Source organism: Salmo salar, chromosome ssa17, assembly GCF_905237065.1.
Source record: "Salmo salar chromosome ssa17, Ssal_v3.1, whole genome shotgun sequence".
Classification (NCBI taxonomy): Eukaryota; Metazoa; Chordata; class Actinopteri; order Salmoniformes; family Salmonidae; genus Salmo; species Salmo salar.
In genome coordinates, this window is record NC_059458.1 from 44232996 (window position 1) to 44248738 (window position 15743).

The 15743-nt window shown below is 50.8% G+C and overlaps 1 protein-coding gene and 1 long non-coding RNA gene across 2 annotated transcripts; both read left to right on the top strand.

Moving 5' to 3' along the window:
* The first annotated feature begins 1181 nt into the window (after positions 1 to 1181).
* mettl21e (methyltransferase like 21e) lies at positions 1182 to 9037 on the top strand. The gene is made up of 4 exons (XM_045698631.1): positions 1182 to 1188; positions 1351 to 1508; positions 4254 to 4371; positions 7963 to 9037. Exons 1-4 carry the CDS (start codon positions 1182 to 1184, stop codon positions 8481 to 8483), a joined length of 804 nt encoding a protein of 267 aa, XP_045554587.1. The 3' UTR covers positions 8484 to 9037.
* A 56-nt stretch (positions 9038 to 9093) lies between these two features.
* Positions 9094 to 11063, top strand: LOC106575031 (uncharacterized). The gene is made up of 2 exons (XR_006760083.1): positions 9094 to 9919; positions 10256 to 11063. It is a non-coding gene; the product is annotated as an uncharacterized lncRNA (long non-coding RNA).
* The last annotated feature ends 4680 nt before the right edge of the window (positions 11064 to 15743 follow it).

A 15743-nucleotide genomic window follows, 5' to 3' on the forward strand; every position in this document is an offset into this window, starting at 1 on the left:
CCGTGTAGAGGGGTTATATTACCCTACTGAGGGGCTAGGTTACTGTACTGATGCTGGGTCAGCTAGCCGTGTAGGGGGGTTATATTACCCCTACTGAGGGACTAGGTTAATGTACTGATGCTGGGTCAGCTAGACCTGTAGAGGGGTTATATTACCTTACTGAGGGACTAGGTTACTGTACTGATGCTGGGTCAGCTAGCCGTGTAGAGGGGTTATATTACCCTACTGAGGGGCTAGGTTACTGTACTGATGCTGGGTCAGCTAGCCGTGTAGAGGGGTTATATTACCCTACTGAGGGGCTAGGTTACTGTACTGATGCTGGGTCAGCTAACCGTGTAGAGGGGTTATATTACCCTACTGAGGGGCTAGGTTACTGTACTGATGCTGGGTCAGCTAGCCGTGTAGAGGGGTTATATTACCCCACTGAGGGGCTAGGTTACTGTACTGATGCTGGGTCAGCTAGCCGTGTAGAGGGGTTATATTACCCTACTGAGGGGCTAGGTTACTGTACTGATGCTGGGTCAGCTAGCCGTGTAGAGGGGTTATATTACCCCTACTGAGGTGCTAGGTTACTGTACTGATGCTGGGTCAGCTAGCCGTGTAGAGGGGTTATATTACCCTACTGAGGGGCTAGGTTACTGTACTGATGCTGGGTCAGCTAGCCGTGTAGAGGGGTTATATTACCCCTACTGAGGGGCTAGGTTACTGTACTGATGCTGGGTCAGCTAGCCGTGTAGAGGGGTTATATTACCCCTACTGAGGGGCTAGGTTACTGTACTGATGCTGGGTCAGCTAGCCGTGTAGAGGGGTTATATTACCCCAATGAGGGGCTAGGTTACTGTACTGATGCTGGGTCAGCTAGCCGTGTAGAGGGGTTATATTACCCCTAATGAGGGGCTAGGTTACTGTACTGATGCTGGGTCAGCTAGCCGTGTAGAGGGGTTATATTACCCCTACTGAGGGGCTAGGTTACTGTACTGATGCTGGGTCAGCTAGCCGTGTAGAGGGGTTATATTACCCCTACTGAGGGGCTAGGTTACTGTACTGATGCTGGGTCAGCTAGCCGTGTAGAGGGGTTATATTACCCCTACTGAGGGGCTAGGTTACTGTACTGATGCTGGGTCAGCTAGCCGTGTAGAGGAGTTATATTACCCCTAATGAGGGGCTAGGTTACTGTACTGATGCTGGGTCAGCTAGCCGTGTAGAGGAGTTATATTACCCTACTGAGGGGCATTACCCTACTCTTTCCTCTGAGAGAGAGGATGATGGGAAATACATCAACAACCTGAGACTGTACTGACAGAGAGGATGATGGGAAATGCATCCATCTTCTCCGTTATGGTTCGCCAGGTGTTGCTGCGGATGCTGAGCTGGCAGCTGCCATTATGTCCAGGACGATCATCCAGTCTCTGATCACCGTGGAAGCCTGGGAGGGCTACACCTTCGCCGATCATCAGATCAGGATCAAGGAGTCACATGACCTCTACGGAGCTGTGATGTGGCCCTCGGTACGACAGGCGCCTTTACGCTCGCCTTCGTCGTCCTCGCTGACGCTACTGCCTTTACGCTCGCCTTCGTCGTCCTCGCTGACGCTACTGCCTTTACGCTCGCCTTCGTCATCCTCACTAACACTACCCTTACGCTCACCTTCGTCATCCTCACTAACACACTACCCTTCTGCTCACCTTCGTCATCCTCACTAACACTACTACCCTTACGCTCACCTTCGTCATCCTCACTAACACTACCCTTACGCTCACCTTCGTCATCCTCACTAACACTACTACCCTTACGCTCACCTTCGTCATCCTCACTAACACTACTACCCTTACGCTCACCTTCGTCATCCTCTCTAACACTACTACCCTTACGCTCACCTTCGTCATCCTCACTAACACTACTACCCTTACGCTCACCTTCGTCATCCTCACTAACACTACCCTTACGCTCACCTTCGTCATCCTCACTAACACTACTACCCTTACGCTCACCTTCGTCATCCTCACTAACACTACTACCCTTACGCTCACCTTCGTCATCCTCTCTAACACTACTACCCTTACGCTCACCTTCGTCATCCTCACTAACACTACTACCCTTACGCTCACCTTCGTCATCCTCACTAACACTACTACCCTTACGCTCACCTTCGTCATCCTCACTAACACTACTACCCTTCTGCTCACCTTCGTCATCCTCACTAACACTACTACCCTTACGCTCACCTTCGTCATCCTCACTAACACTACTACCCTTACGCTCACCTTCGTCATCCTCACTAACACTACTACCCTTACGCTCACCTTCGTCGTCCTCACTAACACTACCCTTACGCTCACCTTCGTCATCCTCACTAACACTACTACCCTTACGCTCACCTTCATCATCCTCACTAACACTACTACCCTTACGCTCACCTTCGTCGTCCTCACTAACACTACTACCCTTACGCTCAACTTCGTCGTCCTCACTAACACTACCCTTACGCTCACCTTCATCATCCTCACTAACACTACTACCCTTACGCTCACCTTCATCATCCTCACTAACACTACTACCCTTACGCTCACCTTCGTCATCCTCACTAACACTACTACCCTTACGCTCACCTTCGTCATCCTCACTAACACTACTACCCTTCTGCTCACCTTCGTCATCCTCACTAACACTACTACCCTTCTGCTCACCTTCGTCATCCTCACTAACACTACCCTTACGCTCACCTTCATCATCCTCACTAACACTACTACCCTTACGCTGACCTTCGTCATCCTCACTAACACTACTACCCTTACGCTCACCTTCGTCATCCTCACTAACACTACTACCCTCACGCTCACCTTCGTCATCCTCACTAACACTACTACCCTTCTGCTCACCTTCGTCATCCTCACTAACACTACCCTTACGCTCACCTTCATCATCCTCACTAACACTACTACCCTTACGCTCACCTTCGTCATCCTCACTAACACTACTACCCTTCTGCTCAACTTCGTCGTCCTCACTAACACTACCCTTACGCTCACCTTCATCATCCTCACTAACACTACTACCCTTCTGCTCAACTTCGTCGTCCTCACTAACACTACCCTTATGCTCACCTTCGTCATCCTCACTAACACTACTACCCTCACGCTCACCTTCGTCATCCTCACTAACACTACCCTTACGCTCACCTTCGTCATCCTCACTAACACTAATACCCTTACGCTCACCTTCGTCATCCTCACTAACACTACTACCCTTACGCTCACCTTCGTCATCCTCACTAACACTACCCTTACGCTCCCCTTCATCATCCTCACTAACACTACCCTTACGCTCACCTTCGTCATCCTCACTAACACTACCCTTACGCTCCCCTTCGTCATCCTCACTAACACTACTACCCTTACGCTCACCTTCGTCATCCTCACTAACACTACCCTTACGCTCCCCTTCGTCATCCTCACTAACACTACTACCCTTCTGCTCCCCTTCGTCATCCTCACTAACACTACTACCCTTCTGCTCACCTTCGTCATCCTCACTAACACTACTACCCTTACGCTCACCTTCGTCATCCTCACTAACACTACTACCCTTCTGCTCACCTTCGTCATCCTCACTAACACTACTACCCTTACGCTCACCTTCGTCGTCCTCACTAACACTACTACCCTTACGCTCACCTTCGTCATCCTCACTAACACTACTACCCTTCTGCTCACCTTCGTCATCCTCACTAACACTACTACCCTTCTGCTCACCTTCGTCATCCTCACTAACACTACCCTTACGCTCACCTTCGTCGTCCTCACTAACACTACTACCCTTCTGCTCACCTTCATCATCCTCACTAACACTACCCTTACGCTCACCTTCGTCATCCTCACTAACACTACTACCCTTACGCTCACCTTCGTCATCCTCACTAACACTACTACCCTTACGCTCACCTTCGTCATCCTCACTAACACTACCCTTACGCTCACCTTCGTCATCCTCACTAACACTACCCTTACGCTCACCTTCGTCATCCTCACTAACACTACCCTTACGCTCACCTTCGTCATCCTCACTAACACTACTACCCTTACGCTCACCTTCGTCATCCTCACTAACACTACTACCCTTACGCTCACCTTCGTCATCCTCACTAACACTACTACCCTTCTGCTCACCTTCGTCACAATCATTACTTTTAAATTCCACTTTTTTCCTCACCATGTGTAACTTCATTTTTAAAATGTCCTGTTATTTCCCATCAGGCCATAGTGCTGTGTTACTTCCTGGATACGCACCGTGACACGTACAACCTGCTGGACAAGAACGTCATCGAGCTGGGCGCCGGGACCGGTCTGGTCTCCGTAGTTACCAGCCTTTTAGGTGAGACAATCTTGTGTTTTACAAAGTCGCATGGGTCGTCCCAGACTCCCTCCTCATACATATTACATACGGGTCGTCCCAGACTCCCTCCTCATACATATTACATACGGGTGGTCCCAGACTCCCTCCTCATACATATTACATACGGGTCGTCCCAGACTCCCTCCTCATACATATTACATACGGGTCGTCCCAGACTCCCTCCTCATACATATTACATACGGGTCGTCCCAGACTCCCTCCTCATACATATTACATACGGGTGGTCCCAGACTCCCTCCTCATACATATTACATACGGGTCGTCCCAGACTCCCTCCTCATACATATTACATACGGGTCGTCCCAGACTCCCTCCTCATACATATTACATACGGGTCGTCCCAGACTCCCTCCTCATACATATTACATACGGGTGGTCCCAGACTCCTCCTCATACATATTACATACGGGTGGTCCCAGACTCCCTCCTCATACATATTACATACGGGTCGTCCCAGACTCCCTCCTCATGCATATTACATACGGGTCGTCCCAGACTCCCTCCTCATACATATTACATACGGGTCGTCCCAGACTCCCCCCTCATGCATATTACATACGGGTGGTCCCAGACTCCCTCCTCATACATATTACATACGGGTCGTCCCAGACTCCCCCCTCATACATATTACATACGGGTGGTCCCAGACTCCCTCCTCATACATATTACATACGGGTCGTCTCAGACTCCCTCCTCATACATATTACATACGGGTCGTCCCAGACTCCCTCCTCATACATATTACATACGGGTCGTCCCAGACTCCCTCCTCATACATATTACATACGGGTCGTCCCAGACTCCCTCCTCATACATATTACATACGGGTCGTCCCAGACTCCCTCCTCATACATATTACATACGGGTGGTCTCAGACTCCCTCCTCATACATATTACATACGGGTCGTCCCAGACTCCCTCCTCATACATATTACATACGGGTCGTCCCAGACTCCCTCCTCATACATATTACATACGGGTCGTCCCAGACTCCCTCCTCATACATATTACATACGGGTCGTCACAGACTCCCTCCTCATACATATTACATACGGGTGGTCTCAGACTCCCTCCTCATACATATTACATACGGGTCGTCCCAGACTCCCTCCTCATACATATTACATACGGGTCGTCCCAGACTCCCTCCTCATACATATTACATACGGGTCGTCCCAGACTCCCTCCTCATACATATTACATACGGGTGGTCCCAGACTCCCTCCTCATACATATTACATACGGGTGGTCCCAGACTCCCTCCTCATACATATTACATACGGGTCGTCCCAGACTCCCTCCTCATACATATTACATACGGGTGGTCCCAGACTCCCTCCTCATACATATTACATACGGGTCGTCCCAGACTCCCTCCTCATACATATTACATACGGGTGGTCCCAGACTCCCTCCTCATACATATTACATACGGGTCGTCCCAGACTCCCTCCTCATACATATTGCATACGGGTCGTCCCAGACTCCCTCCTCATACATATTACATACGGGTGGTCCCAGACTCCCTCCTCATACATATTACATACGGGTCGTCCCAGACTCCCTCCTCATACATATTACATACGGGTGGTCCCAGACTCCCTCCTCATACATATTACATACGGGTCGTCCCAGACTCCCTCCTCATACATATTACATACGGGTGGTCCCAGACTCCCTCCTCATACATATTACATACGGGTCGTCCCAGACTCCCTCCTCATACATATTACATACGGGTGGTCCCAGACTCCCTCCTCATACATATTACATACGGGTCGTCTCAGATACCCTCCTCGTTAGTGTTTTTTAGGTTTTAGTTTTTCGTGCCCATCCAATCAATCAATCAATCAAATGTATTTATAAAGCCCTTCTTACATCAGCTGATGTCTCAAAGTGCTGTACAGAAACCCAGCCTAAAACCCCAAACAGCAAGCAATGCAGGTGTAGAAGCACGGTGGCTAGGAAAAACTCCCTAGAAAGGCCAGAACCTAGGAAGAAACCTAGAGAGGAACCAGGCTCTGAAGGGTGACCAGTCCTCTTCTGGCTGTGCTGGGTGGAGATTAGAAACCTAGAGAGGAACCAGGCTCTGAAGGGTGACCAGTCCTCTTCTGGCTGTGCTGGGTGGAGATTAGAAACCTAGAGAGGAACCAGGCTATGAGGGGTGGACCAGTCCTCTTCTGGCTGTGCCGGGTGGAGATTAGAAACCTAGAGAGGAACCAGGCTCTGAGGGGTGGCCAGTCCTCTTCTGGCTGTGCTGGGTGGAGATTAGAAACCTAGAGAGGAACCAGGCTATGAGGGGTGGACCAGTCCTCTTCTGGCTGTGCCGGGTGGAGATTAGAAACCTAGAGAGGAACCAGGCTATGAGGGGTGGCCAGTCCTCTTCTGGCTGTGCTGGGTGGAGATTAGAAACCTAGAGAGGAACCAGGCTATGAGGGGTGGACCAGTCCTCTTCTGGCTGTGCTGGGTGGAGATTAGAAACCTAGAGAGGAACCAGGCTATGAGGGGTGGACCAGTCCTCTTCTGGCTGTGCTGGGTGGAGATTAGAAACCTAGAGAGGAACCAGGCTATGAGGGGTGGACCAGTCCTCTTCTGGCTGTGCTGGGTGGAGATTAGAAACCTAGAGAGGAACCAGGCTATGAGGGGTGGACCAGTCCTCTTCTGGCTGTGCCAGGTGGAGATTAGAAACCTAGAGAGGAACCAGGCTATGAGGGGTGGACCAGTCCTCTTCTGGCTGTGCCGGGTGGAGATTATAACAGAACATGGCCAAGATGTTCAAATGTTCATAAATGACCAGCAGGGTCAGATAATAATAATCACAGTGGTTGTTGAGGGTGCAACAGGTCAGCACCTCAGGAGTAAATGTCAGTTGGCTTTTCATAGCCGATCATTCAGAGTATCTCTACCGCTCCTGCTGTCTCTAGAGAGTTGAAAACAGCAGGTCTGGGACAGGTAGCACGTCCGGTGAACAGGTGGCAGGTCTGGGACAGGTAGCAGGTCTGGAACAGGTGGCAGGTCTGGGACAGTTGGCAGGTCTGGGACAGGTGGCAGGTCTGGGACAGGTAGCAGGTCTGGGACAGGTAGCAGGTCTGGGACAGGTAGGAGGTCTTGGACAGGTAGCAGGTCTGGGACAGGTAGAAGGTCTGGGACAGGTAGCAGGTCTGGGACAGGTAGCATGTCTGGGACAGGTAGAAGGTCTGGGACAGGTAGCAGGTCTAAGACAGGTAGAATGTCTGGGACAGGTAGCATGTCTGGGACAGGTAGCAGGTCTGGGACAGGTAGCAGATCTGGGACAGGTAGAAGGTCTGGGACAGGTAGCAGGTCTAAGACAGGTAGAATGTCTGGGACAGGTAGCATGTCTGGGACAGGTAGCGGGTCTGGGACAGGTAGCATGTCTAAGACAGGTAGCAGGTCTGGGACAGGTACAAGGTCTGGGACAGGTAGCAGGTCCGGGACAGGTAGCACGTCCAGTGACACCACCCTCTTCAGAGGACAGAACATCTCCTTCCTGTTTGGTAACTGGTGTTTGTTTGTTTTATTATTTCCTAGGTGCCAAGGTGACGTCCACGGACCTACCGGAGGTGCTGAGTAACCTGCAGTATAACGTACTCCGTAACACCAGGGGGCAGTGTAGACACCCTCCTCAGGTCACTGAGCTGTCCTGGGGGAAGGAGCTCGAACAACACTTCCCTCAGGCTACCTGTCACTACGACTACGTGTTCGCCGCTGACGTGGTGTACTGCCACCCTTACCTGGGGGAACTCTTGGACACCTTCGATCACCTGTGTCAGGACGGGACGGAGATCCTCTGGGCCATGAGGTTCCGTCTGGACAGAGAGAACCAGTTCGTAGAACGGTTCCGGTCCAGGTTCCATCTGGAAGAACTGTATGATCTGCCTAGTCTCAGTATCAAACTGTACCGAGCATCAAGGAAGGAGATGGGAAGGAAGACACCGTCTGGAGAGGCTGCAGGGGGATGGAGAGATGGATGGATGGATGGATGGATGGATGGATGGATGGATGGATGGAGAGGCTGCTTAATACTACCATGCTCTACGGAAGCAGTCTGAGACACTGCAGGGGGATGGATGGATGGATGGATGGATGGATGGATGGATGGATGGATGGATGGATGGATGGATGGATGGATGGAGAGGCTGCTTAATACTACCATGCTCTCACGGAAGCAGTCTGAGACACTGCAGGGGGATGGAGAGATGGATGGATGGATGGATGGATGGATGGATGGATGGATGGATGGATGGATGGATGGATGGATGGATGGATGGAGAGGCTGCTTAATACTACCATGCTCTACGGAAGCAGTCTGAGACACTGCAGGGGGATGGAGAGATGGATGGATGGATGGATGGATGGATGGATGGATGGATGGATGGATGGATGGATGGATGGATGGATGGATGGATGGATGGATGGAGAGGCTGCTTAATACTACCATGCTCTACGGAAGCAGTCTGAGACAATGCAGGGGGATGGATGGATGGATGGAGAGATGGATGGATGGAGAGATGGATGGATGGAGAGATGGATGGATGGATGAGAGATGATGGATGGATGGATGGATGGATGGAGAGATGATGGATGGATGGAGAGATGGATGGATGGAGAGATGGATGGATGGAGAGAGAGAGAGATGATGGATGGATGGAGAGAGAGATGGATGGAGAGATGGATGGATGGATGGAGAGATGGATGGATGGATGAGAGATGATGGATGGATGGAGAGATGGATGGATGGATGGAGAGATGGATGAAGAGATGGATGGATGGAGAGAGAGAGATGATGGATGGATGGAGAGAGAGATGGATGGAGAGATGGATGGATGGATGGAGAGAGAGATGGATGGATGGATGGAGAGATGGATGAAGAGATGCATGTGAATGTGTGTTATTTGATTGCATCCCAGCCACAGACTCAGAGAATCAACAAAGGCATTGTGGAGAAGGTCATTACCCTAAACTATTGAAGGTCATTACCCTAAACTATTGAAGGTCATTACCCTAAACTATTGAAGGTCATTACCCTAAACTATTGAAGGTCATTACCCTAAACTATTGAAGGTCATTACCCTAAACTATTGAAGGTCATTACCCTAAACTATTGAAGGTCATTACCCTAAACTATTGAAGGTCATTACCCTAAACTATTGAAGGTCATTACCCTAAACTATTGAAGGTCATTACCCTAAACTATTGAAGGTCATTACCCTAAACTATTGAAGGTCATTACCCTAAACTATTGAAGGTCATTACCCTAAACTATTGAAGGTCATTACCCTTGAGCCGACATCCACAGCATTTCGGGGAAATTGTACTGTCATGGCCCAGAAAATAATTTCTTGCATCCCTTTGTTTTGTTGTAGCTGTCCTCTTTACGGAGGTTACTGTCGTCTTTACGGAGGTTACTGTCGTCTTTACGGAGGTTGCTGTCGTCTTTACGGAGGTTGCTGTCGTCTTTACGGAGGTTACTGTCCCCTTTACGGAGGTTACTGTCCCCTTTACGGAGGTTACTGTCCCCTTTACGGAGGTTACTGTCCCCTTTACGGAGGTTGCTGTCCCCTTTACGGAGGTTGCTGTCGTCTTTACGGAGGTTGCTGTCGTCTTTACGGAGGTTACTGTCGTCTTTACGGAGGTTACTGTCGTCTTTACGGAGGTTGCTGTCCCCTTTACGGAGGTTACTGTCCCCTTTACGGAGGTTACTGTCCCCTTTACGGAGGTTGCTGTCGTCTTTACGGAGGTTGCTGTCGTCTTTACGGAGATTACTGTCCCCTTTACGGAGGTTGCTGTCGTCTTTACGGAGGTTACTGTCCCCTTTACGGAGGTTGCTGTCCCCTTTACGGATCTCTCCTCCCCTTCCTGTCTGGGCCTTGAACTCTCCTCCCCTTCATGTCTGGGCCTTGAACTCTCCTCCCCTTCCTGTCTGGGCCTTGAACCCTCCTCCCCTTCCTGTCTGGGCCTTGAACTCTCCTCCCCTTCCTGTCTGGGCCTTGATCACTCCTCCCCTTCATGGCTGGGCAGATCAGTATTTTATTGTTTTCTCTGCTATTATTCAGTTGTATTTCTGATTGAAGATGTCCACTACATGACCAGAAGGACATATAGTGGACCTGCTTCACCTGATGTGTTGCTGTAGCATATCGAGACCTGCTTCACGTGATGTGTTGTTGTAGCATATCGAGACCTGCTTCACCTGATGTGTTGCTGTAGCATATCGAGACCTGCTTCACCTGGTGTGTTGCTGTAGCATACCGAGACCTGCTTCACCTGATGTGTTGCTGTAGCATATCGAGACCTGCTTCACCTGATGTGTTGCTGTAGCATATCGAGACCTGCTTCACATGATGTGTTGCTGTAGCATACCGAGACCTGCTTCACCTGATGTGTTGCTGTAGCATATCGAGACCTGCTTCAGCTGATGTGTTGCTGTAGCATACCGAGACCTGCTTCACCTGATGTGTTGCTGTAGCATATCGAGACCTGCTTCACCTGATGTGTTTCTGTACATATCAAGACCTTAAGCTTGAGGAAAAAGCTCATGTCCGTACAATAAACACTATTTATTTTGTAATATGTTATTTGTTGCTTTATGCAGTAATTTATCAAATGAGAAATAAAGTACATTATAAACACCTTTTGTCTGTAAATGGTTCTGGACAGGAAGTGGTTGTATCCGTCAGTCTACTGAAGAGGAAAGGACATGGGTCAGAGAGGGGGGGTTGAGGTGAGACGGTCCACCTGTCAGTACGACCCGTCTGCCCTTTAGGTCCCAACGGGACGTGAAGACATACCTCATCCATCTCTCATCCTATTTCAGTCTCCATTGTGGTGAGATGGGATTCCTGTGATATCCTCTTGGCTGGATACCAACCCCCCCAATAACACTACAACACCAGACCCCCCCCCAATAACACTACAACACCAGACCCCCCCATAACACTACAACACCAGACCCCCCCCAATAACACTACAACACCAGACCCCCCCCAATAACACTACAACACCAGACCCCCCCAATAACACTTCAACACCAGACCCCCCCCCAATAACACTACAACACCAGACCCCCCCAATAACACTACAACACCAGACCCCCCCCAATAACACTACAACACCAGACCCCCCCCAATAACACTACAACACCAGACCCCCCCAATAACACTACAACACCAGACCCCCAACCAAAACTAAACATACCCCCCAATAACACTACAACACCAGACCCCCCCAATAACACTACAACACCAGACCCCCCCAATAACACTACAACACCAGACCCCCCCAATAACACTACAACACCAGACCCCCCAATAACACTACAACACCAGACCCCCCCCAATAACACTACAACACCAGACCCCCCCCAATAACACTACAACACCAGACCCCCCCAATAACACTACAACACCAGACCCCCCCATAACACTACAACACCAGACCCCCCCCAATAACAGTACAACACCAGACCCCCCCCAATAACACTACAACACCAGACCCCCCCAATAACACTACAACACCAGACCCCCCCCAATAACACTACAACACCAGACCCCCCCCAATAACACTACAACACCAGACCCCCCAATAACACTACAACACCAGACCCCCCCCAATAACACTACAACACCAGACCCCCCCCAATAACACTACAACACCAGACCCCCCCCAATAACACTACAACACCAGACCCCCCCCAATAACACTACAACACCAGACCCCCCCAATAACACTACAACACCAGACCCCCCCCAATAACACTACAACACCAGACCCCCCCCAATAACACTACAACACCAGACCCCCCCCCAATAACACTACAACACCAGACCCCCCCCAATAACACTACAACACCAGACCCCCCCCAATAACACTACAACACCAGACCCCCCCAATAACACTACAACACCAGACCCCCCCCAATAACACTACAACACCAGACCCCCCCCAATAACACTACAACACCAGACCCCCCCAATAACACTACAACACCAGACCCCCCCCAATAACACTACAACACCAGACCCCCCCCAATAACACTACAACACCAGACCCCCCCCAATAACACTACAACACCAGACCCCCCCCAATAACACTACAACACCAGAGCCCCCCCAATAACACTACAACACCAGACCCCCCCCAATAACACTACAACACCAGACCCCCCCCAATAACACTACAACACCAGACCCCCCAATAACACTACAACACCAGACCCCCCCAATAACACTACAACACCAGACCCCCCCAATAACACTACAACACCAGACCCCCCCCAATAACACTACAACACCAGACCCCCCCAATAACACTACAACACCAGACCCCCCCCCAATAACACTACAACACCAGACCCCCCCCAATAACACTACAACACCAGACCCCCCCAATAACACTACAACACCAGACCCCCCCAATAACACTACAACACCAGACCCCCCCAATAACACTACAACACCAGACCCCCCCCAATAACACTACAACACCAGACCCCCCCAATAACACTACAACACCAGACCCCCCCCAATAACACTACAACACCAGACCCCCCCAATAACACTACAACACCAGACCCCCCCCAATAACACTACAACACCAGACCCCCCCCCAATAACACTACAACACCAGACCCCCCCCAATAACACTACAACACCAGACCCCCCCCCAATAACACTACAACACCAGACCCCCCCAATAACACTACAACACCAGACCCCCCCCCAATAACACTACAACACCAGACCCCCCCAATAACACTACAACACCAGACCCCCCAATAACACTACAACACCAGACCCCCCCAATAACACTACAACACCAGACCCCCCCCCAATAACACTACAACACCAGACCCCCCAATAACACTACAACACCAGACCCCCCCCAATAACACTACAACACCAGACCCCCCAATAACACTACAACACCAGACCCCCCCCAATAACACTACAACACCAGACCCCCCCCAATAACACTACAACACCAGACCCCCCCCAATAACACTACAACACCAGACCCCCCCAATAACACTACAACACCAGACCCCCCCCCAATAACACTACAACACCAGACCCCCCCCCAATAACACTACAACACCAGACCCCCCCCAATAACACTACAACACCAGACCCCCCCCAATAACACTACAACACCAGACCCCCCCAATAACACTACAACACCAGACCCCCCCAATAACACTACAACACCAGACCCCCCCCCAATAACACTACAACACCAGACCCCCCCAATAACACTACAACACCAGACCCCCCCCAATAACACTACAACACCAGACCCCCCCCAATAACACTACAACACCAGACCCCCCCCAATAACACTACAACACCAGACCCCCCCCCAATAACACTACAACACCAGACCCCCCCAATAACACTACAACACCAGACCCCCCCCAATAACACTACAACACCAGACCCCCCCCAATAACACTACAACACCAGACCCCCCCCAATAACACTACAACACCAGACCCCCCCCAATAACACTACAACACCAGACCCCCCCAATAACACTACAACACCAGACCCCCCCCAATAACACTACAACACCAGACCCCCCCCAATAACACTACAACACCAGACCCCCCCCAATAACACTACAACACCAGACCCCCCCCAATAACACTACAACACCAGACCCCCCAATAACACTACAACACCAGACCCCCCCCCAATAACACTACAACACCAGACCCCCCCAATAACACTACAACACCAGACCCCCCCCAATAACACTACAACACCAGACCCCCCCAATAACACTACAACACCAGACCCCCCCCAATAACACTACAACACCAGACCCCCCCCAATAACACTACAACACCAGACCCCCCCCCAATAACACTACAACACCAGACCCCCCCCAATAACACTACAACACCAGACCCCCCCCAATAACACTACAACACCAGACCCCCCCAATAACACTACAACACCAGACCCCCCCAATAACACTACAACACCAGACCCCCCCAATAACACTACAACACCAGACCCCCCCCAATAACACTACAACACCAGACCCCCCCAATAACACTACAACACCAGACCCCCCCAATAACACTACAACACCAGACCCCCCCCAATAACACTACAACACCAGACCCCCCCAATAACACTACAACACCAGACCCCCCCCAATAACACTACAACACCAGACCCCCCCAATAACACTACAACACCAGACCCCCCCAATAACACTACAACACCAGACCCCCCCCAATAACACTACAACACCAGACCCCCCCAATAACACTACAACACCAGACCCCCCCAATAACACTACAACACCAGACCCCCCCCAATAACACTACAACACCAGACCCCCCCAATAACACTACAACACCAGACCCCCCCAATAACACTACAACACCAGACCCCCCCAATAACACTACAACACCAGACCCCCCCCAATAACACTACAACACCAGACCCCCCCAATAACACTACAACACCAGACCCCCCCCCAATAACACTACAACACCAGACCCCCCCAATAACACTACAACACCAGACCCCCCCCCAATAACACTACAACACCAGACCCCCCCAATAACACTACAACACCAGACCCCCCCCAATAACACTACAACACCAGACCCCCCCCAATAACACTACAACACCAGACCCCCCCCCAATAACACTACAACACCAGACCCCCCCAATAACACTACAACACCAGACCCCCCCCAATAACACTACAACACCAGACCCCCCCCAATAACACTACAACACCAGACCCCCCCAATAACACTACAACACCAGACCCCCCCAATAACACTACAACACCAGACCCCCCCAATAACACTACAACACCAGACCCCCCCCAATAACACTACAACACCAGACCCCCCCCAATAACACTACAACACCAGACCCCCCCCAATAACACTACAACACCAGACCCCCCCAATAACACTACAACACCAGACCCCCCCCAATAACACTACAACACCAGACCCCCCCCAATAACACTACAACACCAGACCCCCCCAATAACACTACAACACCAGACCCCCCCCCAATAACACTACAACACCAGACCCCCCCCAATAACACTACAACACCAGACCCCCCCCAATAACACTACAACACCAGACCCCCCCAATAACACTACAACACCAGACCCCCCCCAATAACACTACAACACCAGACCCCCCCCCAATAACACTACAACACCAGACCCCCCCAATAACACTACAACACCAGACCCCCCCCAATAACACTACAACACCAGACCCCCCCCAATAACACTACAACACCAGACCCCCCCCCAATAACACTACAACA